The 27,681-nt window shown below is 41.8% G+C and overlaps 1 protein-coding gene across 1 annotated transcript; it reads right to left on the bottom strand.

Moving 5' to 3' along the window:
* On the bottom strand, positions 1-27,440 carry LOC309861892 (conserved oligomeric Golgi complex subunit 2-like; the record flags this gene model as incomplete). The annotated part of the gene is made up of 5 exons (XM_082725201.1): positions 27,238-27,440; positions 7,911-8,072; positions 6,699-6,761; positions 4,403-4,483; positions 1-12 (listed from the first exon to the last, which is right to left on the bottom strand). The coding sequence occupies exons 1-5, from the start codon at positions 27,307-27,309 to the stop codon at positions 1-3; spliced, it is 390 nt and encodes a 129-aa protein (XP_082581327.1). The 5' UTR covers positions 27,310-27,440.
* Between the last annotated feature and the right edge of the window lie 241 nt (positions 27,441-27,681).

Consider the following 27,681-nt stretch of genomic DNA (forward strand, 5'->3'; position numbering starts at 1 on the left):
TCAGGGGCAATGCTAGGTCAAACCAAAATCATCCAGGAAATTCGCAAACAGCAAATTGAAAATCGAAACCAACACTTGCTGGTCTTACTTTGTCCAGAAGAGGCATGCCTTTGCTCTGAACAGCATGAAAGTGTAACTGGTTAAATTCTGTGGCAATTCTCTCCAAAATCTGTCTAGTCCAGAGAGGGCTAGTAGAGACAATTAGAGAAATGTAATTCCCAAAGTTAAAAACCTGCCACCCCCACCGCCCCACATGCCTTACAGTGCTCAGGCACCTGCACCTGAACGCCATCAATTTTCATGACAAACTGTCTGTGCAGCAGGCCCCAGTGCAAGGGGTGAGGAGCGGGGAGGTCGTAGAAGCCACTTACGCAGCCTGGCCCGGGCCACAGGGCCCAGGCAAGGGGATGGAGCTATTTTAGGTCAGTGTGGGTACAACTGCATGATTCCTCCACGTTCCTCGGGCTCTCCCATTCGTGCCCTTCTTCTCCCTTCTTCTCCCATTCTCTAACCCCCTCCTCTCTCTTGCCCTGTCCTACCGTTCATACCCGAAGCCCCCTCTTCTTCTCTGCCTGCCTCATTCTCCCTCCCAAGTACCTCCCCAGTACCAACTACTGCTGTCTCCTCAATCAGCTAAAACTGACCGCCTAGCAGCAACCTGGGAAATCGCTCAGAGCAGCGGACTCCAAGTTTAAATTTACCCAACGGCAGAAAGAGCAAGCTCGGTGCTCCGGGAGCTGGTGAGAAATCACTCACAGTGCATCTGCCATCAAGTGGACTGGATACACTTCCCTCTTGCCCCACACATTAGAAAGCGTCAACCCCATTCAAAAGGAAGTCAAACAGTGAAAGAAAAAAAAACACACAACAAAGGCCCCAAAGCCCCTGCTGGGCTCTATGAGGCATCCCACATCTGAGGATGGGCAGTCAGGTAGTGAGGAAACACACTGTAAGAAAACCCAAAATCTCTGGAGACCTGCCATGGTGTGCCCCGTCCCAGAGCATCAGAACTGGTGTGGAGGGAAGGCAAGTGCTTGGCAGAAACAGTGCGGAAGCCTAATCCCAACCTCTACTGACTGATCCCATGCGCATTTCCTATTTATCCTTTTCTCGGCATTTCTGGGCCTGGCAGAGCATGATGGATTTACTGTGCGCTGACGCTGCTCTGGCTTTCCTGACTCTAGAGCTCAGAGCTGCTCTTCTGAAGAAAAAAGTCCTCCAAGGTAATTCTGAGCAAGAAAGCGCACAATGTCTGTTTATCAAGGACAGTGTTGCAAAGGGACAGGATTGTAGACACAGAGCTCACTGAGGTGTTTCTATCCGATGAGCACAGCAGCAACAGCAAAGACGGGAAGAACACTGGAGGGCCAGCTCCCCAGGGGCCGAACGTGGACATGGTTGGAGGGGCTGCAGGCACTGCCAAGGGCCGCAGTGAAGCAGAGCCGCTGGAGACACACGGGCTGCAGAAGGGCCGTGTGCAGACTGTCTGCTAAGTGTGGACGAACGGGGCAGAAGCACGAGTGCAACGGGCTAGAGACACAAGCACAGTGGAGGCTGACCACTTAGTTGAATGCCTTGATGTGAAAGGGGACAGAGACCTAGGACCAGAGAATCGCTTCCTTTGGGATGTGTCCGTTCTTAATCTCCATCATGAGACATGTGGAGCATATGGTCTCTCAAGTTCCTTCCAAATCTAAAACCTTAATTCCTAAAATTTAGAAACCTAACTCCGCCTGCAAGGGGAGGGACTGTTAGCGTCACACAACAGAGCACTCAGGGCACCAGGCGACCTTGACGCAGGCAGCCCAGCTGGTATGTGTAGGACCAGCCCCGGCTACTCCCACTGCACCACTGTGTGTCTCACAGTGCTGACAGGACCTAACTACTCATTTTCTGAGTCACTCATCTACCCTGGCTGATTGAAAATTCACACCAGGAAGGGAACCAGACAATCACAGTATAACAAAGAGAGCCATCATCTTTTTCCTATTTCATAAGTTTTTCCTTTCCTGTTTGTAAATTTCAACTGGATATGTCCTATACTGTTTCATAATAATATAATGCTGGTGCAAAATACATCAATGGTAATATTCTGGGCATGTCTAGGAAAAAAAATGAGATGGAGAAAAACCAAGATGAATGGTAGGTATGCCTTAAAGATCAACAGGACTTTGCTAGTCCTCAGGGAAGGTGATTCCAAATATACTTTTACACTGCAAGCATAATGACGTGTTGGAACTGTGGTCTATAACCAAAGCGTTTATAGGAACGTGTTATAGATTTCACCATTTCATGCTCTCCACTCTCCTGGAGCTACATTCTAGCCACAAACCTGGATTTTCTTCTTGTTCAGAAATAAATTCTAACTAAGCCGTCCCCGCCTAATTAGATTGGATGTGAAGTATTAATTTATGTGCTATTTAGTTAAAAAAAAAATGCTTACCTGCTTGCTTCTAGTGCAGAGGTTTCTTTCGAACTTTGTGAATTTAAGATTTTTTCAATCTTTTCCACTGATCAAATAACTTGTATAAGCCTCAACACACACATCTATAAAAATAAAAATTAAGCAAACAAAAAACGTCACCATCTTTACTCTTAATCATCTTTATTTCCCATGCTAAATGCAGGAAAATATAAGACCAAAAGTTAACTTCAAATATATAGGGCATGCTATATTTTGAATATTTCTATGAAACACAGAATTCTCATGAATGCAAATCTTAGTTCTAGAATAAGCATACTTCCATATTCTATTGCAAGTTTATAGAGGAAAAAAAAAAAAAAAACCCTAGACTTTGCTTTCTCATATTCTATACTCTTATTTCTTTTTTTTCCCATCCTGAATCTTTCTATGGGCATTTCTTTCCTATTTTTTTAAAAAAGATTTGTTTATTTGAGAGAGAGAGAGACTGCATGTGCGCGTGCAGGGGAGGGGCAGAGGGAGAGAGAGAATCTCGAGCAGACATCCTGCTGAGCACAGAGCTCAATGCGGGGCTCAATATCATGATCCTGAGATCATGACCTGAGCCAAAATCAAGAGTCGGACGTTTAACCAACTGAGCCACCAGGAGCCCCGCCATTTGTTTTATTATGGCCCTTTATTCATGTTTTAACTTTAGCTTCCGATTGTACTGGCCCTCTCAGTTTACATGTGCATATACCTATATGCCCAAGCACCAAATAATTAAAGACCTTTTACACTACAAATATTATCAAAGAGGTTGGGGGACATTATGAAAACTCTCATCCTTAAAGAACAAAAAAATACAAAGTCATCCATTCAATAAATAATAATAATAATGAACACCCCTGGGAGCTTGATATTCATTCTGACGGGGGTGGGGGGGCACGAGAAAATAAAGCAAGAAATACACCCTGCTCTCACAAAGCTTACTGTTTTGTCTGGAAGCGCACGACAAGCATTCTTTGGACAAAAGCTGTGAGGAGATCCAGAGGCGAATTAAACAGAAGCCTGTCCCTCAAACAGGCTTCTCCCCACTGAGATTTTAACAAATATGCTAATAATACACATAGAAAACATTGTACAGAGCAGGAGGCGAGAGTCAGAAGCCCAGACTCCCAATGCCCGCTGTGCCCCTAAATCGTTATGATCATGAATGATATCGGGGACACTTGGAACTGGAGATAGCACTAAGGGGCACACTCCTGGGGTGAGCCCTCAGATGTACAGAGCCGTTGCCTGTCTCACACACCTGAAACTAAGCCAACACTGCATGCTAACTACTGGGAATTGAAAAAATTAAAGTGAACACCAGAACATAAAGAACACAGGATCAGAAAATAACAGCAAACCTATGGCAGAATCCTGAGTTTGCTTTGGAAAGCCCACTTCTCCCCTAGTCTCTAATATAGGCCTATTTTCTTTACAGGGCCGCTGACAATTTATACAGTCGTTAACTGTCAAGCGCTGCACCGACAACAGTTATCACTGTTTCTTGTTCTGGAAAAAGTGGGTGATCTTGAGATCGTGTGGGTACCTCTGTAATTCTGTCTTCTTATTTCAGGTAGATAACGTGACATAATGCATAAAATGCACATGCGTGAGAGCTTTGAAAAAAAGCTAAATTTAAAAAAAAAAAAGAAAAAAGCTGAATAGTGCTGACAAGTTCGCGGAGACAAGAGGAGAGGGCTTCAACTGGCATGCAGCATAAGAAATCTACTGGAGGGGGCGCCTGGGTGGCTCAGTGGGTTAAGCCGCTGCCTTCGGCTCAGGTCATGGTCTCAGGGTCCTGGGATCGAGTCCCACATCGGGCTCTCTACTCAGCGGAGAGCCTGTTTCCCTCTCTCTCTCTCTGCCTGCCTCTCCATCTACTTGTGATTTCTCTCTGTCAAATAAATAAATAAAATCTTTAAAAAAAAAAAGAAATCTACTGGAGGGTACCTTTTTCTTCCTTATGTCCTCTTGTTTACACATTCGTTCATCTACTGCCCGAATTCCTTCACTGACTGATGACCTGAGACTCTTTAAAAGAATAATAAAGAAAATGTATTACGGACATTGTTTTGTCACATTATCAATTTCCTACATCTCATTCAATTCTACAGAAATTAATACTTGTGCACCAGTACTATGCAGATATTGACCAAAAAAAAAAAAAAAAAAAAAACATGATATACCAGACACAGTTACTGTTGAGGGGACTCATGACCTGGGGGCATAATGACACGAAGGCAGGGTCGCATGGCCAGAAGAAGAATGACATATACAGTGAAAGTTATGGGGATGAGGGGGCTTAGAATGGAGAACAGATAATATGAAGCAAAGTACAGGAGAGTCTGAAAATGCAACGGGGCTCGAATCGGACTCTGAAAGCCATGTGTACACAGCTGCCGAGGTGGGGAGGGGATGGGGAGCAGATGTAAGTGCACACACACTCAGGGGCAGGTTCAGACAGGCACACAGCCACGTGCACTGCAGGCTTCCTTCTGGAGAGAAGCAGAAATAAAAATGGAGGGCCAACTTCACTGAGATGAAGTCTTTAGATTCTGCATATTTTGGAGAACGAAAGAATGTCAAAGCACTGATGCATGATGATGAAATGTGGGTATGGAAATACCAGGAATCAAGAATGAAGAACAGAAGACCAGAAAAAGGCAGAGCACAGAGGTAGAGAAACATGTCCAGAAGCTAATGAATAAAGAGATAATTAGGAATTAGGGCCAAAACAAAGGTTAACAGAAACAACTAGAATGAAGTAGGCATATCACAAAAATTCCACAGGAAGGTGAATTAATTCACTCCATCAACATTATGAAACACCTCCTGGACGTCAGTATTGTGGCAGCCTACAGGGATGCAATGAAGACAGATATAGTCGTATCCCTCAGTGGTCTGAGAATCTCACAGAACAGCTTCAGAGTTGGGACCAGAAAAGCAGGTCAGGCCTGTGGCTGAGCAGGACCAAAGTGGCCATAAAAAACAGGCCATGGAAAAGGGAGGGGATACAGTGATGGCAGGGGGTGAGGCGGGACAGGAGCCTGTGTGAGTAGAGCAAATCTGCCTCCAGGGAGGGGGTTCGAGAGAAGAGTGGGAGGCCAAAGGAAGGCTAGGCTTGGGAAACAACACCACTATGAGGCCCCGGGAGGAAGAGGCACACCAAGGAGGCAGTGGGAGAGCCCCACAGCGGCTGGTGTGGAATCCAACAGCGGACCATGAAAATCCCTTCCATTCCAAGGAAAAGTATCTTTAACAAGATCTTGTAAAATTCAAATGAGACATAAACCATGGAAAGTATTGGCTACTTCAAGGCACAACTCAAGATTTTTACCTGTTTCACGAACTCTTTCCTGCCTGCCCCTCCCCTAGGCTTCTCAGCACTGATATTTCCATCACTCGCATTTTTCTTGGTTCTAATCATGTATTGTGTCTTCCCTTAAATTATTTTCTCCTTATATTCTCTCTAGGATGCAGGCACTGTCTTAGGGGAGGGACGTAAGAGGCCACTCAAGCTAGAGGAGACACACAAGGAAGGATGGTGTCGTTTATGACAAGTTTATGACAGGGCATCAGAATGGACAGAGGCCGTAAGTCAGGGCACCAGACACATACGGGGGGGGGGGAGGAGGGGAGACAGGGCAGCACAGTTTTCTGTAAGAAGTGATGCCACAACTGCCCCTCCACTGTTCACCCAGGTGGAGTTCCTATTCCCAATGGCTTAGAGGTGGGGAGTCCCATTCCCACAACAGAGATTTTTCTGAGAGAACATGCAAATGTAACATTTATTAAGTATTACATTTTATTTATATTATCCTTCAGTTCCATTAGGGATTACACAGTTTTTGTAGATCAGCCCAGGAACCTAACCACACGTAGATTACGTGGGGTGGGGGGGGATATTTACAAGATTACAAACTGTTAAAATACAAGTCATTCGTAAGTTAGAAACCACTTACATATGACCAAAGTGGCATTAATAAGTTGAATTTGGAAATATGCTTCCTCTCCCCTGACATTTTAAGGTTGTCTACTCTGAGAATATGTCTTCTTCAAATCGAACATGTTTTTTTAGGTTTTTAGCATATGCAAAAACAAAATCATTTACAACTCTTCTGAAGGTGAATATTATAATCATGAACCATTAAAATACAACCACTAACAGATGAAAAGAATTCTTAGAGAAAAGCCGACGAGGACAACAGGCGTCACAGCAGACTGTTTTCATTAATTGGGGACTTACCAGAACTTCTCGTAACTGTCCCAAAGGCACAGAAAGTTGATTGAGGGCTTTGTCCATGCCAACCTAAAGGCAAAACCAGGTTGGCACAAACACATCACGATAAGGAGTAATAGTGACGTATCTATTTAACGATCAAAGCAGTACCAGATTTAAGTTATTTTTTTGGCACAACCGTATTTTGCTACATAACTAGCTAAACAACAGAAGTGTTATTTGGCCATTAATGTTGTTCATAGAATATGAAAAAAATCTGTTGAAATACATGAAACTATAAAAATAAGGGAAGTCAGGAGAAACGAAAGTTTCCTTAAGAACAATTTGCCTTTAGATGACATTTTAAATGAATGTGAAAAATTTTCACAGAAGGTGAACAGTTCTCTGTCTGTAATTGATGATACTCAGCCAGCTGATGTGAAAGTCTGACGGGCTACGTCTCTCTTAAACATTATTATAAGCCTTGAGAAAAATAGAAATTAAACAGAAGTAAAATTTTCTAGGTTTTTAATCCTATTGGGATATTTATCTTAGTGGTATATTTCCCAAAAGCAAATGTGCATCATTAATTTTAATGCTTCTTGAAATTCCCATGGAGCTGCAACTTTCTGTGCTTCTCTGGACAAACAGATTTAAAACAAAATGAAGCATCAACAAGGAGACTTTTCTGCCAAGTAACAAAATTCAACATTTCTAAATGGCTTTTACAAACAATTGATAAGCTCACTGCAAATCATTCTTATATTTTTATAAAACCAAACTTTTTAAATATCAATATTGGCCAATGTTCCCTCAACCTAGCTCTGGCTAACAGATATACCTGGGAGTAAATTAAACATTGTAAGAGTGGTGGACATTTGCTCCTACAAATTAGTCTAAATCAAGGAAGACTTCAGGGTAATCACTTAGCAACTAATAAAACAAACTCTTGGGTATTATTATCCTTTACTTTTCACTGTTGACTAATGAATTTGAAACATAATCAAACTAGAGCAACCTTAAATGAATAAAAACTAAAACCAAAAAAATGTATTCCAAAAAGTTTAGTTCTTTTATTAATGAAATTGGTAATTTCTTCAAGTTTCTGGTGGGGTTGGTGGGGTAATCAACTGAAAGGTTTCTAAAAACTCTGCCCTTTTAATAAATATGAAGGAGAGAGAAAGTGTGTGTGTGTGTGTGTGTGTGTGTGTGTGTAGGACTTGTGAATTTCAGGTTTACCAAGTTTGTGGAAAGGTTGACAAAATCTGCATAATCCTTGTTGATGATCTCGACCATGGCTATTATAAGAAGTTTATAGTAGAGTTCCAGATCTCCTCTTAGTTCCTCCAGCTGGACACGCTTCCTACAGTCAGACACAAAGTGATCGACGTCGAAATCTTCCTGAAAATCAAACCAGAAAGAAAAAATGATTGCACTGATACCACATTTTACATAGAAAAATAAGATCAGAGAAAGAATAAGAGGCTGTATTACTGCAGGGGAACACACACAGGACATCAGGGGGTCTGCTCACTTCCTAAGATTATGGGAAAGGGGGCCCCTCACCAAGACCATTCTCTCCTGTTGCCTAACTCTACAGGCATTTTATTTCTTTTAATTATACATTTCAAAGAGGCTCTTCTCAAAATAGAAACAGCTTTTTCTTCTTAATTTTAACACAGCGATTCACATCCTTCCAGACTTTGTTTTGGTCTCTTTACTTTTTTTTTTTAAGATTTTATTTATTTGAGAGAGAGAGACAGAGAGAACAAGTGGGAGGAGGGGCAGAGGGAGAAGCCGGCTCTCTGCTGAGCTGGGAGCCTGATGCCAGGGTTCATTCCAAGACCCTGAAATCAAGATCTCAACCGAAGGCAGACGCTTAACTGACTGAGCCACCCAGGTGCCATAGTCTTTCTCTTCAAAATATAAATTACTTTTGGGGTGCCTGGCTGGTTCAGTGGTTATGGGTTCAAGCCCACATTGGGCTTTCTGCTCAGCAGGGAGCCTGCTTCCCTATCTCTCTCTCTGCCTGCCTCTCTGCCTAATTGTGATCTCTGTCTAATAAATAAATAATTTAAAAAAAATAAAATATCAATTACTTTTTAAAGAAACTGACATATAATGGACACATGTTAGTTTCAGGCGTACAACATAAAAATTCAATATTTTTATCTGTTGTGAAATGATCACCCTAAGACTAGTTAACATCCATCACCAAACATACACATTTTTTTCTTGTGCTAAGAACTATTAAGCTTTAGCAACTTTAAATATATAATAATATACGGCACCTGGGTAGCTCAGTGAGTTAAGGCCTCTGCCTTCGGCTCAGGTCATGATTCCAGGGACCTTGGATCGAGCCCCACATCAGGTCTCTTCTCAGCAGGGAGCCTGTTTCCTCCTCTCTCTCTGCCTGCCTCTCTTCCTACTTGTGATCTCTGTCAAATAAATAAATAAAATCTTAAAAAAAAAAAAAATATATATATATATATATATATATATATATATATATATATATATATATATTATGCAGCCATCAAAAGAAATGAAATCTTGCCATGTGCAATGACGTGGATGGAACTAGAGGGTATGCTGAGTGAAATAATCAGAGAAAGACAATTATCATACAATCTCCCTGATATGAGGAATTTGAGAGGCAAAGTGGGGGGTGTGGGGGTAGGGAAGGAAAAATGAAACAAGATTGGATTCGGAGGGGGGCACCTGGGTGGCTCAGTGGGTTAAAGCCTCTGCCTTCGGCTCAGGTCATGATCACAGGGTCCTGGAATCGAGGCCACATCGGGCTCTCTGCTCAACGGGGATCCTGCTTCCTCCTCTCTCTCTGCCTACCTCTCTGCCTACTTGTGATTTCTGTCTGTCCAATAAATAAATTAAATCTTAAAAAAAATATTGGATTGGGAGGGAGACAAACCATAAGAGACTCTTAATCTCACAAAACAAACTGAGGGTTGCTGGGGGGAAGTGTAGGGAGAGGGTCGTGGGGTTGTGGACATTGGGGAAGGTATGTACTACGGTGAGTGCTGGGAAGTGTGTAAGCCTGACAATTCACAGACCTGTAACCCTGGGGCTAATAATACATATTTCTAATAAAAAATAATAAATTTATTATTTATTATTTATTAAAATACAGTAATACACAGTATTATTTACTACAGTCACTATGATGTACATTACATCCCCAAGGCTTATCTTATTAACTGGAAGTTTATACCACTGGACCCCTTCATCTATTTCCTCTACAACCTCGCCTCTGGCAACCACCAATCTGTTCTCTATGACTTCATTTTGTTTTGTTTTTTAGATTCCACATGTGAGGGAGATCATACAGTATTTCTCTTTCTCTGTCTGACTTATTTCACTCAGCACAATATCCTCAAGGTCCATCCATGTTGTTGCAAATGGCAAGACTTCCTTCTTTTTATGGTTAATATTCCATCGTATACACACACATTGTCTTTATCCATTCACCCCATTGGTGGACACTTTAGTTATTTCCAAGTCTTGGTTGTTGTAAATACTGTGATACTCACTACCGTGAGTGTGAGTCTTGCTAGCCGCTAGAGCCAGGTGATCTAGAGGTATACCTGGGTAGCAACTGCAAACCTTGGGGCATCATACGAGCATTCAAGCTCCTTTCCAGGAGATACCAGAAAGCAGAAGCGAGGTAGAGGGACAGCGCAAAGATGGTACCCATCAGCTCCATCTTTGGAGAATACCTTACTAGGCTCCCAGATCCACGTTAAATTAGATGCCTGCCCCTCAGGGCTTTAAGATAAGCAAATGAGCCTCTTTCACAGAAATCTGATCCCATTTCAGTCTGCTGCTTCTGTGCTGAGTTCCAGGGTGGGTCAGTCTACTCGCGGGACTGCTTTAAGAACTGTTTCTCAGTTTGCTATAGCCTTGTGGGTCTCATGGGTGCAAGCTCTGATGGCTTTCAAAGCTGGATGTTTTGGGGTCTTGTCTCTTAGATGTACGTCTTGGAAGTTGGGGTGCCAGAAGTGGGGCTCAAACCCTTTGCTCCTCAGGGAGAAGCCTGGGGTTTTGAGTACCCTCCCAATCCCAGGTCGCTGTACCAGGGGTGGGGTTTATGGCAAGACTGATTCTTACTTCAACATAGGTTTTTTTTCCTTACTCACCTAATGTGTAGGAGTCACTCAGCTAGTTGTAGGGTTTTTTTCCACAGGAAATTTTTCCATATGGAGCTATAGATTCAGTGTGTATTTCATAGAAGAGATGAGTTCAAGATCCTCCTATGCCACCATCTTGAATGGAAACCCCAGACCTTCTCTATGTATGTGTGTACACACACATATGTGTACACACACACACACACACACACACACACACAAATATTCATGCTCTTCTAAACTATTTCCCATCTAGGGGCACCTGGGTGGCTCAGTGGGTTAAGCCTCTGCCTTCAGCTCAGGTCATATCTCAGGGTCCTGAGATCAAGCCTCACATCAGGCTCTCTGCTCAGCCGGGAGCCTACTTTCCCCCCTCTCTCTGCCTGTCTCTCTGCCTCCTTGTGACCTCTCTCTCTCTCTGTCAAATAAATAAATAAAATCTTAAAAAAAGAATAAAAAAATAAAAACCCATTCTATTAAAAAAAATTCCCATCTAAAAATATAACTTGAATGTCTTTACATAAAACACATACATTTCTATTAATATTTTATGTGCATGCTGAGTGTCCCATTGAACAGATGTTCCAAATCTTTCATAACCTATTTCCAAGTATTGGTCTCACAGGATTAGCTATCCTGTGTTTCCCCTTTACAATACTGTGATACCCTGGTAGGCTTATATGCTTAGAGGCAATAAATTACTATCTAATTCCCCTGTGACTCTGCTACTCCATGACCTGTTTAGTCAGCAAGAATCAAATGTGATGATTCCCAAACTAGTTAAGGACACCTACACTTACTTTTCATTAAACAATATGTAAACCAACAAAATATGACTGCAAAAAAAATCACTGTTCTTTTGAAAACTAACACAGCTACTTTGGAAAGATTTGATACAAAGAAATCAATAAGAAAATTTTTGCTAAGTTAGGTATGGGTGAGATGACCAAGTACCAGGCAGGGAGGGAGTGATCACAGGATTCTCACTCAATTCAGTTAAAGAAACTGAAACTGAATGCAAAAAAAGACAACATAGAAAACTTTTTTTAAAGATTCTTTTTATTTATTTGAGACACAGACAGACAGTATGAGCAGGGAAAGGGGCAATGGGAGGAGATTCCCTGCTGAACAGGGAGCCCAATGTGGGACTCCATCCCAGGACCCCGAGGTCATGACCTGAACCGAAGGTAGATGCCTAACCTATTGAGCGACCCAAGTGCTGTGATAACTCAGAAATCTACTCTGCAGGCCAGTTTCCAGAGAAAAGACCTGGCACTGTTTCAATGGAGAATAAATGTACATATTGTTTTCCAAATAAAATGCTAAAAACTGTATGTACCATTCCCTAAGAGTACTTGTTTAAACTGACTTTTTTAGTTAATCAACCAAAGACTGACCGTGCTAGTGTCAGAGAGAAGGACTTCATTTAAAACCGTAATTTCACAGTCATCTACAGAAAGCCACCTGCTCCTTACACTGGTGACCAAATTAGCCTGGACCTTTCTCTCCGGAGACAATTTCAGACCTTACATCATAGTTATGTAGTACATCACGGGAGGGGGTCTCGGTTCATAATCCTGGCCATCCTACTCATCAACTGTATACCTTTAGGTCGATCACTTTCCCTGCCTCAGTTACACATTGTTGAAGTTCTTGAACTTCATGATGGCATTCTAAATTGTATAACTGGGGTGCCTATGTGGTTAAGCATCTGCCTTTGGCTCAGTTCATGATCCCAGTCTCTTGGGTTTGAGTTCCACATCAGGCGCTCTGCTGAGCAAGGAGCCTGCTTCTCCCTCTGTCCCTTCCTCCTGCTCCTGCACTCTCTCACTCTCAAATAAAATCTTAAATAAATAAATAAATAAGTAAATCATATAACTTAGCCTCAATGAACAAATGCTATTAGGTAATATTAGTACTCAACTTACCATTTATGCATTTGTTCTCAGATAAACAAAAGTTGCATAACACATGACTAAATAACTCGGAACATCTGTGAATACTGGGTTAGGCAGCGTTTGCTGTGAAAAGCAAACCCAAACTCACAGTGCCATAATAGAGACCCATTTCACTTAACCAAGAATGGTTTTACTACTTTAGGAATGGTTTTACTTTATAGTGTAGATTCCCCAAGTATTCAAAAAGAAAGTATTTACAACCCATACATTTATGGTCAACTGATTTTTCACAAGGATGCCAAGACCATTTAATGAGGGGCGGGGGGGAAACAGTCTTTTCGAGTGCCTACTACTGGGACAAGTGAATATCTACATGCAAAAGAATGAGCTTGGAACATCAACGTCACACATACACAAAAATATAACTCAAAATGGATCAAAGATTTAAATGTAAGAGTCAAAACTGTAACACTCAGAGAAAACAGGTGAAATCTGTATGACTTTTGATCAGGAAAAGCTTTCTTAGACATGATACACAAAGCAATAAGAAATATTAGATAAGCTGAACTTGATCAAAATAAAAACTTTCGTGTGTCAAAGGACACTATGGAGAACGTGAAAAGACAACCCACAGAATGGGAGAGAGTATCTGCAAATCATTTGTCTGACAAGGATCTAATAACCAGTATATGCAAATATACTCTTAGAACTCAACAACAAAAAGACAAATAACCTAATTTAAAAACAAGCCAAAGACTTTTGAATAGACATTTCTCCAAAGATGATACACAGACGGTCAAGAGCACATGTCGGGATGTTCGACATCCTTAGTCATTGGGGAAATGCGAATCAAAAGCACATGCAGATGCCACGTCACACCCACTAGGACAACTATGGTAAAATAAGAAAAAGAAAAAGAAAAAAAAAAGAAGAAGAAAAGAGCTGGCAAGAAGGCAGAGAAGCTGGAACCCTCCTGTATTGTCGGTGAGAATGTAAAACAGTGTGGCTAAGGCAGCAAACAGCTCGGTAGCTCCTCAAGAAGTTACACACGTACAATTACCCAGCAATTCTACGTCTAGGGGTATGACACCGACAGAACTGACAACAGATGTTCCTGCCACAACCTGTACATGAATGTGTACAGCAGCGCTGCTCGTAACAGCCAAAAGAGTATATACCCAACGTCCATCAACTGATGAATGGATACATAAAATGTGGAAGAGCCTCTTACACAACCATAAAAAGGAATAAACTGTTACATGCTACAACACGAGTGAAGTCTGAAAATATTCTACTCTCAGGTTAAAGGAAGCCAGACACAAAAGGTCACGTGTTATATAATTCCACTGATATGAGATGTTCCAGAAAAGGCAAATCCATAAAAACAGAAAGTAGATTCATGATTGCCAGGGAATAAGGGGAGGGGAGAATTGGAAGTAAGAGGTTTATTTTTCGGGTGATGGAAGCATTCTGGAATTAGACAGAAGTGACGTATGTACCATATACACAGTAAATATACTAAAAACCAGAGAAGAGTACACTTTAAAATGGCAACTATTATGCTTTGTGAATTATATTTTGATGAAAAATGAAACAACTTAAATATCAACAAGCTAAATGCTAGGATACATGAAAAAAAATCCAAAGTAACACTAATCACAGGAACAATGGCGTAGCTACATGAATTTCAGACAAAGCAGATTTCAGAGAAGGAAAATTATCAGGCATAAAGAGCAGCATTACATAATGATAAAGAAATCGACTGACCAAGAAGACACAATTATCCTTAAGGTATGTGTGCCTGATCAACACAGGTGAGACACAACCTAACAGAACTGCAGGGAGAAATAAACAATTCCATTATCACAGCTGGTGACTTCAACACTTCTCCATCATTAATGGGCCGATCCAGCAGCAGGGCAACAAGGATTCAGTCCAGATATGACACACTTAACACTACTATCAATTACCATACAACAGATGTACACAGACTATTTCGCCCAGTAATAGTGCAACACACATTCTTCTTAAGCTCATATGAAACACTCATCAAGACAGAATAATTCTGGGCCACAAAACACAACAAATTTTTAAAAATAAAAATTATACCAAGTATGTTCTCAGACCGCAATGGAATTAAAAATCAGTAACAGAAGATAGTTGAAGAAATCCAAAATACATGGAGATTAAATGACACACTTCTAAATGACAGGAGACCAGTCTCAACAAAATACAATGTAGCAAAATGTGTGGAATGCTGCTTAAAGGGAAAATACAGTACTGAATGCAAATATTAGAAAAAAAAAAGATTAAAGTCAATAATCTAAGCTTCCATTTTAGGCAACAACAACAAAATCAAATCTAAAGTAAGGAGGGGCTCCTGGGTGGTTCAGTTGGTTAATCATCTGCCTTTGGCTCAGGACATGGTCCTAGGGTCCTTCCTGCTCAGGGAGGCTGCTTCTCCATCTCCCATTCCTCCTGCCTGTATTCCCTCTCTCACTGACTCTCTCTGTGTCAAATAAAATCATTAAAAAAAAAACCCTAAAGGAAGTAGAAAAAAAATAAAAATTAGAGCAGAAATCAATGCAATTAAAACCAGGAATTTTTTTTTTTTTAAATCAATAAACCCCAAGTCTGTTTCTTTGAAAACATCAATAAAACAATAAAACCCTTAGCCAGTCAAACAAAGAAAAAAAGGTAGAAGACATAAATTACTAATATCAGATGAAAGAAGGGAGGGCTACTGCTAACAATCCCAATCACTGTAAATTCAACCAAACATTTATGGAATACTACACAATTCTCTAAAATCTCTTCCAGAAAGTAAAACTAGAAGGAGTACTTCCTAAATCATTCCTAAATCATTCTAGGAGATCATTATTACCCTGACACCAAAACCAATACTACAAGAAAAGAAACTACAAACTAGTATCTCTCATGAACACAGACACAAAAATCTTCAACAAAAATTAGCAAATAAAAGCAAACACTATATTAAAAAATTATACACCAGGGTCATGTAGGATTTATTCCAGGTATGCAACATTAGAAAATGTTCAACATTAGAAAATCAATGTGATCCATCATATTAACAGAAAGAAAATCACATGATCATATCAATGAAGGGAGGGAAAAAAAACATTTAACAAAATCCACACCTCTTCATTATTAACCCTCAGGAAACTAAGAATAGGAGGACTTCCTCAACTTGATAAAGAATGTTTCCAAAAATCCACAGCTAACATGATATTAATACTGAGAAAATAGAAGACAGGGAATCAAGGCAAGGATGTCCCTTCTACTACTACTATTCAATACTATACTGGAAGGCCAAACTAATGAAATAAGGTAAGAAAAGGAAACAAAAGGTATACAACCTGGGAAAGAATAAAACTTTGTTCACAGATGACATGACTGTCTACAGAAAATACAAAGACTTCACACCCCACACCCTCCTGAAACTAGTCAAGTGATTATAGCAAGTCTGCACAATACACAGTTAAAATACAGAAATCAATTGCTTTCCAATGATGTATCAGACAAAGGGCCAGTATTCAAAATTTATAAAGAATTTATCAAACTCAACATCCAAAAAACAAAAAAATCCAGTCAAGAAATGGACAGAAGACATGAACAGACCAAAGAAGACATCCAAATGGCCAACAGACACATGAAAAAGGGCTCCACATCACTCAGCATCAGGGAAATACAAATCAAAACCACAATGAGACACCACCTTACATCAGTCAAAATGGCTAAAATTAACAAGTCAGGAAACAACAGATGTTGGCGAAGATGTGGAGAAAGGGGAATCCTCCTACACTGTTGGTGGGAATGCAACTCTGGAAAACAGTATGGAGGCTCCTCAAAAAATTAAAAATGTAACAACCCAACAACTTAGCAATTGCCCTATTAGATGTTTATCCAAAGTACACAAAGTGATTTGAAGGGGCAAAAGCACCCCGATGTTTATAGTCAAACTATTGAAAGAGCCCAGATGTCCATCAACAGATGAATGGATAAAGAAGATGTGGTTTACATACATACACACACACACACACACACACACACACACACATTACTCAGCCATCAAAAAGAACAAAATCTTGCCATTTGCAAGGACATGGATGGAACTAGAGGAAGACAAATACCATATAGTTTCAGTCACATGTGGAACTTAAGAAACAACAGATGAATATAGGAGAAGGGAAGGAAAAATAGAAACAGACAGGGAGGCAAATCACAAGAGACTTAACTACAGGAAACAAACTGAGGGTTACTGGAGAGGGGAAAGTTGGGGTAACTGGGTGAGGGGTATTAAGGAGGGCACTTGTTGGGATGAGCTCTGGGTGTTGTATGCAACCAATGAATCACGAAATTCTAACCATGAAACTAAAAGTACACTGTATGTTAACGAGATTGAATTTTAATTAAAAAATTTAAAAAGTCAATTGCTTTTATATATACCAGCAATGTACAAGTGGAATTTGAAGTTAAAAACACAAGACCATTTACATTAGCATACCAAAAAAATTAATACTTAGGTGCAAATCTAATGAAATATGCACAAGATCTATATGAAAAAAGTATAAAATTCTGATGAAAGATAACAAGCAAGGTAAGATGTGAAGTGGAAAGAAAGTCCATAATCTTGGGTAAGAACACTCAATACTGTTAAGAGGTCAGTTCTTCCCAAACTGATCGACAGACTCAATGCAATCCCAATCAAAATGCCAGGAAGTTATTCTGTGGATACCAACATGTTGACTCTAAAATTTGGATGGAAAACTGGAAAACCAAGAGTCCCAGAGTAGTCAACAAAATATTAAAGAGTGGGGAAAAAAAGGAAATTGAGGATTGCCACCACCCAATCTCAAGACTTACTATTAAAGCTATAGTGATTAAGACAGAAGGTGCCTGGCAAAAGAGACAGGTGCTTGGAACAGAGTGGAGAGCCCAGAACAACATCCACACACACAGGCAAAGGCAACTCAATGGCAAGGACAGTCTTCAACAAATGGAACCGAACAATGGGACATTGATAAGAAAAAACAAACAAATAAAAAGAATAAAAACAAACTTTTCACACCTTTCACAAAACCTAAACATAAAATGCAAAACTTCTTAAAGATGGCATAAGAAAAAAGGTAGGGATTCTTGGATTTGGCAATGACTTTTCAGATATAAAACCAAAAGCATGATCTACGAAAGAAAAAAAATGATGAGAGGGACTTTGTTAAAATTAAACTTCTCTGTAAAAGACACTGTTAAGAGAATGAAAAGACAGGACAACTGGGTGGCTCAGTTGGTTAAGCAGCTGCCTTTGGCTCAGGTCATGATCCCAGCGTCCTGGGATCGAGTCCCACATTGGGATCCTTGCTCCGCAGGGAGCCTGCTTCACCCTCTGACTCTGCCTTCCACTCTGTCTGCCTGTGCTCACTCTCGCTCGCTCTTTCTCTGACAAATAAATAAATAAAATCTTAAAGAAAAAAAAAAAAGAGAGAGAGAATGGAAAGACCAGTCACAGAGTAGAGAAAATATCTGCAAAACACAGCCATGGTAAAGGACTTAAAATAAGAAATATAATATAAAGATGTCTTAGTAGCAACAAGAAATCAAACCTAATTTAAAAATGTGAAAAGAGCGGTGGCTGGGAAACCCAGTCAGTTAAGCATCTGCCTTTAGCTCAGGTCCTGGGACTGAAATCCACACTGGGCCCCCGGCTCGGCAAGGAGCCTGCTTTTTTCCCTCTCCTGCTGCCTGCTGCTACCTCTCCGTATGCTTGTGCTGTTAATAAATAAATAGAATCTTTAAAAACGAAAAAAAAAAGGATCTGAAAAGATGCTCAACTTTGTATGTCATTAAGAAATTGCAAATTTAAACAAGGTACTATTACATATCACGTAGAATATAAAAAATCCAAAGCACTAGTAATACCAAATGCTAGCAAGGATGTGGGACAACCGAACTCTCATTCACTGTTTGGTCAGAATGCAAAATGGGAGGCACTGTGTGAGACAGCTTGGCAGTTTCTCACAGAACTAAACACATTCTCACTATAAGATCAGTAATTGTGCTCCTTTGTATTTACCCTAAAGAGCTTAAAACTAGTGTCCACACAAAAACCTGCACACGGATATTTACAGCAGCTTTATTCTCTGAAGTGCCAAAACTTTGAAGCAATCCAATCTCCTTCAGTAGGTGAACAGGTACACTGTGCCACACCCACACAACGGATTATTCGACAATTAAAAGATGAATTATTAAGCCACAAGACTTCGAAGAACCTTAAATGCATATTGCTAAGTGAAGGACCAGTCTCAAAGGCTAAATACTATATGATTCCAACTCTATGGCATTCTGGAAAAGGTAAAAATTAACCAACATTTTAATTTTTATTTATTTTTTAGGTCATCTCTATACCCAATGTGGTGGCTAGAACTCACAACCCTGAGATCAAGAGTCAGATGCCCTAGCAACTAAGCCAGCCAGGTGCCTCTAAAAAGGTAAATCTCTAGACAGTAAAAAGATCCCGGGCTGAGGGGTGAGCAAGGAGGGTGCAGAGAGAGGAGAAGAAACAAATAGATGAGGTACAGGGTTTTTCAAGGCAATGAAACTAGGCTGTAAGATACCAACAGTAGGTAAATAACATTATACATTTGTCAAGACCCACAAAACTATAGAAAGAGGAGTGAACCCTAATGTAAACCATGGATTTTAATTAATACTGTATCAATGCTGGTTCATCAGTTGTAACACGTGTAGCACAACAATGTAATACATTAATAATAGGAGATAGTGAAGTTAGAAGAAAAATATCTGTACTCAGGGGTATTTCCTATCTGAACCCAGTTAAAGTACAAATCCCCCAAAAGGCCAGAAGTTGGGAGATCACAAGAGGTGTTGGAACACAGAAAAATAAATGAGCAAACCAGACAAGCTGCAGGTAATTAAGAACCATTAACCATGAGAGAAGCAGTGACATCACTCAAAATTAAAACCAAGTAGAGTTTAAAAGTTTAGCTACTTTACTAACTAGCTGCAATCAGGGATGGCAAACAAAGACTAATTCAAAGTAACCTGGGAATTAATCATTTAAAACTTACCAATAATCTGAAATTAGTAGCTTTAATGCTATGAAAATTACATAGAATTTGGAAAGATAGAAGTTCTCTAAGCTGCCAAGAAGTAAAACACTTCTTCCCAGATACATGGACTTATAAAATCACTATATACTATCTCCACGAGAAGCAGAATCCCCAAGAACCATCACTCTGTAATGATGAGAAGTACTAAGAGGGCATATGAAATTTATGAAACATGTCCCATTTCATCGAGACAAAAAACCAAAATAGTTAAGCACTAATCTGCACACTACATAGGGGTTGAAAGACATAGAAAGTTTGTGTGAGCTCACGTATGTGTGTGTTTCCAACCATTCTTGAAAACAATGGACAACAGAGATGAATAAATGTCCCTGTATATCCCATAAATATTCCTCAAATATTTATCATGCAACTCCAGCTCTGCTCTAAGACCTGGGGACACAGTCATGAAAAGAAAAGACAAGGTCTCTGCTTTTAAGGAGCAGATATTCTAATGCAGAAATGAGAAAATAAATATGTAAACAAACATTATATTAATGAACAGTGATCAAATAGTGATTAATGAATAGTGATCACAGCTAAAAAGAAAACAGGACACAGTAAAGGTTGAGTGACAAATGCGATGTATTTTAACTTGGATGAACCAGGAAATATAGAACAATGAGTTGAGATCCAAATGACACAAAAGAGCTAGCCACCGGAAGTGTGGGAAGAGTGTTCCCACCCAAGGTATCAGCATGTATACAAAAATGTCCTTGGAGCTCTTCCCTCCAGCCCCTGCTCTCAAATCTCTGACCCAGCTAGGTGGGGACATAATCTAGGACTTGTGTCTCCCAAAACTCATTCTAAATCTTTGTTCGGTGACTAAATTATTCAAGCTTGAGAAATTAAAAACATATGCTAACAAGATCTTCCCACCATCTACAGAGAGATCATCTTAAAAGCATCATTAAATAGTAACACTAAAATTCTAAAAAACTTCTGTTCTAACATTTTAATCAATTTTATATCAAACTCCTTTCTTGAATTTATATACCCATTTGACATATTTATGAAGAGACAAAAAAAAAAACAACAAACCCTACATTCCGTAATGTATTTATCCATCTAACAAATATTTGAGTACCTAATTACACTCTGTTCCAGCTGATTTCTTCTCTTTATCTCTTTTTTCCCCTCAATTTAACACCAATCATAATCTATGTAGGCTTTTAGTTCGCTTTTCAAAATTAATTTCTTGAGCTATTTAAAGGAATTATCCAGTGCTAGAGTTCTCAACACTGGTCACACATTAGAATCACTTAAGGAACTTTTTTTTTAAAGATTTTATTTATTTATTTGACACAGAGAGAGAGATCACAAGTAGGCAGAGAGGGAGGGAATCATGCTCCATGCTGAGCAGAGTGTCCCATGCAGGGCTCGACCCCAGGACCCTGAGACCATGACCTGAGCTGAAGGCAGAAGCTTAAACCTCTGAGTCACTAAGGCACCCTCTCACCTGAGGAACTTAAAAAACAAAAAGCCCAAAGGGCACCTGGCTTGTTCAGACACTGGAGCGTGCAGGTCTTGATCTCAGGGTTGTGAGTTCAAGTCCCATGTTGGGTATAGAGATTACTTAAAAAAAAAAAAAGAAAGAAAGAGCCCAAGCCCCAGTTTGTGATTAATTTGTTTAAATGTTTCAAGAAATTTGATGCTAAATGTTGTAAGACTAGTTAAATAACAAAAAGATATATTTACATAATATTTCTTGCTCTCAAATTTTGAACAAAGAACTTACTAATAATCAATGACTTAGTAGGCCAACATTTTATTTAAATAAGTTTTATGGTACTACAAAGAGTGAATTAGAAAATCAAAAGCAAGGAGAAATGGGCATGATGTGAACATGGGGAAGCAAGAGAAAGCAAGAAAGTATGTGACCAGGAAGCGAATGCTTAGTTCTGAGATCCTTCTCTGAGAGAAGGACAGATTAAAACCTAAAAAGAAAGAAAAGAAGGATCCCATGCACTCAAGGAAAGAGAAGTCCCCCAACAACCCTCCTGCTTTTTCCAATATAAACACACAGCTGGGCCGACTTACCACATCCTGGTTGGTACCGACTTTATCAACTTTTCTAGTTAAGCCAAACTTGACCGGTCAATGATGGATGGGCTGTGTGCCAAGTTTACCAGTTGTACAACTGACTGTGTAATGGCTGAAACTGAGAAACCGGGGTGAAAGTATCAAGAGGCTCTAAAGATTGCGAAAGAGCCAAGATTCAAATGATTACCACGTACACACAAGACAAACTATGCAGATGACTGCTCAGTATGGAAGTACTTCAGAGTGTTACACTGTGGCATCAGCTGACCCAGACCCAGAAGATTGCTGGAGTTCCCATCATGGACATCTCTAACCATATAGACGACACTGAGCAAATGCCAGATGATGATGGAGCCCCTCACTCCTATGTCTTAATAGAGTTCCTCAGCTCTCCTTTACCAACTTTTCCTGTTGCCAGTTCATACAAGCAATTCTCCTTACCCAGTTCCTCTGTTCTGAGCTATGGCTAAAGACACTCACTTTTTTATGTTTTGAAACTGATTATCTTGTACCATTTTACTTTTTGTTGCATCTTTTTATAAATCAGATGACCGCTCACAAGACAAAAAAAAAAAAAAAAAAGGAATGGAAAGGAAAGATCAAAAGGGAGGACAACAACAACAAAAAAACAGTTCTTTTTTGCCGGGAACCCTTCTTACAAGTGCCAATCAGATAAACTTTATCTGATGTTACATCGTCACAACTCCTCTATCATCAGGGAAAGTAGTTCACATAAGAAAATTTCTCTATAAAATGAGTTCCAGGCTTACATTCCATATTTGGCTAATTAGAATTTCATTACGATGTCTGTCTCACACTGATGCGGAAGAGAATGGAATCTTGTCATCAAGACGTGACATCGAACTAAGAACCCACAGGGTAAGCACTCAGCTCCTGTGATACGAAGTCGGCTCCTGGGGATGGGCGACCCTGGGCAACAGTGGCTGACCTGCGGGCCTGCGGCTATCTGCCATCTGTCACTCTTCCCTCTTCCTCCTCTGTCAGCTGCTATCTCCAGCTGCTGTCAACAAAGTCCACCTCGAACAGCCATCACTTCCCTCTGGTCCCATTTACCATAGCTAAGCTCCAGGCCAGGCATCCAGATCACCAGCCCTGTGGGAACTTCTTCTAAGGTAAGAGGTGGCCCTATTGGTGAAATGCAGGTGCCAAGGCATGCGGACATTGTGCCATCTTCTGCGCTATTCTTAATGTTCTGATTGTCCCACTTCCCTCAGTTCCCACCTGTGGCCTCTGGAAAGGAACATATTACAGTAGGATTTCCAAGGACTGATGCGTGGGGGTCAGGAGATCTGGCCTGTGATTGGCCCCAACTAGCTGTGTGGCTTTAAAGGAAGTCATCACACCTCAGGCCTCAGTTTCCTTATCTGCAAACCAGGATGGACTAGAGTCTTTTCAGAGGAGCCGGCAAAGATCACATAGATAAGCACCACCTCATTATACTAACAAGCAAACAGAAGGCCGGAGGCGAGTGATTTGCCCCAAGTCAGATATAAGCAGGCAGAGAGCAGAGCCGAGGATGGGACCCACATCTGCAGGTCACAGCTAATCAGCCAGCACAGTACAAACAGATCTGAGCAGCTGCTCATTCTTCCCCTTTTCCGTTTTGTCCATCAGAAGGCATGCTCCCTGCAAACAAGGACACACAGGACCTGCTTCCTGCCTCAAAATTCCCAGTTCACCCAATTAGAACAGGGAAGAGCCACAAAGACTTACCCCCCCACCCCCACACACGGTTCTTTTACCTATGGAAGATGAGGGTACATACATTCACCGTCCAGAGGGCTCCTGCCTTCACTTCTCATGGAAAAGGTCCTCATGTGCCTACCCGGGGTGCCAACGAAGCCACAGGTTCCAGAGAGGAACTGACACAGAGAAGTTCGAAGGAGGCAGATGGCTCATTGCAGAAACAAACTGTCTACCAAGGAAAACTACCCCATGGGGGACTGATTCTCTTTGAAATACGTTCGAGTGCGTGGGAAAATGGTTTTTCAAGAGCTGGTGGACTGACCAGTCACCTGGTACATACAAGATCACATCCGCATTCTGACAAGAGTGGCTTGCCTGCAGTGTAGACCAGGGGCCAGAAAGACAAGGAAGGCACATGGAGACTGGGTGAGAAGCTTCTACGGTGTGATGGCAAGGGCGCACTGCAAAGGTACGAGAAGAGATGGAAAGAAGTATATGGACTCAAGAGGTTTAGTAAGCGAAATCCACAGGACTTGGTGTAACAGACTAGATTTTGGAAAGGTGACAGAGTAGGAGTTGACTTCTTGTTTCCCAACTCCAGGCTAAACGGATGAAGTGTTTACCGAGAGAGGCAATAGAATAAGAAAGGTGGTATTCCATGGAGGAGGTGCTCATGAATTCCGTCTTGAACATGATGAGAGAGGGGCCACAGACACATCCGAGAAGAAAGGTCAGCAAGTCCGATACACAGAACTGGTGCTCAGGAGGCGTGTGGACCAGAGACAGAAATCTGCCTTACCTGCTGATAGGTGGTCATGAAGCTGCACAAAAGGTCATCTAGGGAAAGAAAGGAACACGGGGCTGAGCCCATAATCAGCATTCAGTGGCTACCAGGAGCATGACTTTGCACAGGAGACACATCAGAGAGGTAGAAGAAAGACAGGAAGCAATGCAGAGCATTTGGTCTACTGCGATGTCGAGTAAGGAGACAGAGAAAGGTCAGGTGCGCTGACTTAGAAACAGTTTTGGTAAGAACTCTTTAGTGGAACGACAGGGCCTGAAGGGTGGAAGGTGGGAAAGTCAAGTCAACCCCTGAGCACTGGCTGTGATGCGCGACAGTGACAGGGCAATACCTACAGGTGGGGCAGTCAAGTGGGAGAGGATCAAACAGGAGCGCGTGATGGGAAGGAGTGCAGGGGAGAGGATCCTTGCAGGCTCCTGGAAGGGCGGGAGGGCATGGACTCCGAGCCAGAGTGGAGACTGAACCCGAGGAGGAAGGAGAGCCCCTCCCCGTACCAGGCGAAGAGGAGAAGGGGACAAATACAAGAATGGGATCATGATCAGCAGGATGGAAGAGGTCCCGTGGGATGGCTGCTAATTTTTCTGTACGACTGGAGATGAAAGAGGAAGGCTACTTGTGATGTCAATAGCACACCCATGTAAATGGTCTAATTTATCTGTTATGCCACTTTCTCCCCCTACTACCAATACCTTATGTCCTGCTCATCTATTAGTTGGATGTCAACCCAAAGGATTTTCGGATTTCTAAGCCGACAAAGTATGATGTTGCCAGTGCCTCTGCCCCAGGTGACCCTTCCCCATCTGCCATTCCTGCACTTTGATCACCTACCTCTTTTGCATACCTTTCCCCTTCTATTTCTTATTAGATCTCATAAACATGACTTTTTAAGTAGTCTCCTGCCACCAGTCAGCTCGAACTCAACAGATATGACCATGCAACTTCCTGCTGTAAACCTGACTGCAGCTCTACCATGAAGACTGCATCAACGTGGACCCCTCAATGTATGCAGTGTCCAAGGTGCAACCCGCAGCCCCACCCCATCTCCCTTTCTACCATCCCAGTCTCATTCCAAAATGTGCCAAACAAGACACCCATGTAGAAATACAACCCCGACAGCAAGCTCTCCGCTCATTTCTGCCTCGAAACTGTAACTTAACAAAACATCTCTCTGATGGAAACAGAAATTGCAAATAACCTTTATCTCCAGCTCCCACATAGAAGATCAATACCACTTTACACAGAACAGCTGTTCCATGTATTTTCCTTCTATGTATGAAGGGGTCATGTTCATTAACACTACAAATTGTACATTATATTCAGAAATTTCAGAGCTTTGAAAGAATATGGAATTGCTGGCATTCTAGCCACTTTCCCAGTTTGCTCTCTTCCTACCTCTAAGTCCTACTTTAGAACTGCTATTTTGAGATTTCTATTTTCCGAAGCTGCTTTGACCAAAGGCATTCTGTCAGCTCAGAGTGAGAAAGATGGCAGGGCTAGGAAGTGTTAGAAAATGCTAGTGTTAGGCCCAAAGAAAGCCTGACGAAGTCCAAAGACAGACAAGCTAAAGAGACTTCCGTGCTTTGAGATTCTTTAAGTCTATGTGTGTGCCTTTTCTTCTTCCAATGACCTCTCTCCTCATCACGTGTCCTTCATTAACAAAAGGTTTCTGGATCAGAGAATTCACTCTGTGCTCTCCTTCAGACACTCCATTCACTTTACACCTTTTATTACAGTGGCTTAACATCACCATACAAGAACAAGAGTACAATATACCTTCGTCTAGACATCCCTACATATTAAAAATGATATGGCCACACCGCAGAGGATCCAGACATAAGCTTTTAAAGCCAGAGTTTGGGAGATGTGATCTGAATGCAAGTATCAAAAAGGAACTAGCTGGTTAACCCAAAAAAGAAAAAAACACATTATGACTTGAAGCCATAAAAAAGTAAGAAATTCAAACTCTTCAGAATTTTAGGTACCTACAGAGCCAAAACTTTTTAACACTGAAACCAGCTACTAAATCCCAATCCTTAGAAATTAAATATATACGTTTTGATAGTTTAAGTACAGACCCAGAGGGATACAGAAAACAGATAAAGCTCCTCCTGGCTCTGATTCAAACCTTGGGACATTTTCAAGGCTATGTCTGATGAACCTTTCCTGTCAGTAAAGTCTTTTCAGTTTAAATTTCTATTCTGTAAGTTTATGTCCTACAGTTATCTGCTGCCAGCTTGAGGCTGACTTCACCAAGAGAAGTAGGGCAACATTAGAAAAGGAGCTTGGTATGCTTTGTAGTACTGGACCAGAACCAGTAAGGACAGTACAGTCTTTCAGATTTCTCATTCTGAGCTTAAGACGAAAGTCAGGCATAAACGTTAGCTTAAGTGCCTTTTTGACCCGATTCCTGGTAAGTACGTGTGTTCAGAGATGTGTTCAACGCACAGTCGCTGAGCTTCTAGGCACAAGGCACTGGGAGGCTTCTGTCAGGCTGGGGGAGCGGCGGTCTTACTGTGCTGCACGGTACCAGAGGCGGGTCCTACGGGTCCGGGGCTTTTACGTTTAGCTCAAAACCACTTGCCCTGAACTTTCAGGCCTTTTCATTCAATGTGCACGATTTCACAGGAGTGCTTTCTCCAGGTTGCACCTAGCCCACCCGAGGCCAAGAGACTCACTGCGAAGTGAAGTGAGGTCCCTGCCGAGGACCCGTCCGGGGCGGGGACGGCCCAGGAAGCCCGCAGGAGAAGCCCGAGGAGAGGCCTTGGAGGGCCAAGGAGGGCAGGCCACCCACGGCCCAGCTCCGGGGAGCAGAGCCCAGGCGCGCACCTTCATGAACACGTCCTTGTTGAAGCAGAGTCTGTCCAGCCCCTTGGGCAGGTTCATCCTACTTCTCTCCATTCCGCCGGCCACCGCCTCTCAGCACCGACACTCGACACTCGAGCGAGGAGGAAAGGTAGGAGGCTGCGCTCCTACCGACGCTACCGGTGAAGCCACGGCGTTTCCACCGAACAGAAGGCACTGCTTCCTCCAACATGGCAGCGTCTGCGCCCCGGCCAATGAAAGAGGACTCCGCAGGCCCGCCTCCGCCTGCCTCCGCCAAGAGAGGGGTGCTGACCGCTAACGCCGAGCCAGCAGGTGATGCGGCCCCCATGCGGCGGAGGGCGACACTACAACCTCGAGTAAGTTTCTGCGGAGCAGCCGCACCGCTGGTGATGTGGGGTGAGCGGGAGAGGGGAGGGCGGGTAGGGTCAGGAGCGCTCCCTCCCCACC

Source organism: Mustela nivalis (genome assembly GCF_964662115.1).
Source record: "Mustela nivalis genome assembly, chromosome: 3".
In the NCBI taxonomy this organism is placed as follows: Eukaryota; Metazoa; Chordata; class Mammalia; order Carnivora; family Mustelidae; genus Mustela; species Mustela nivalis.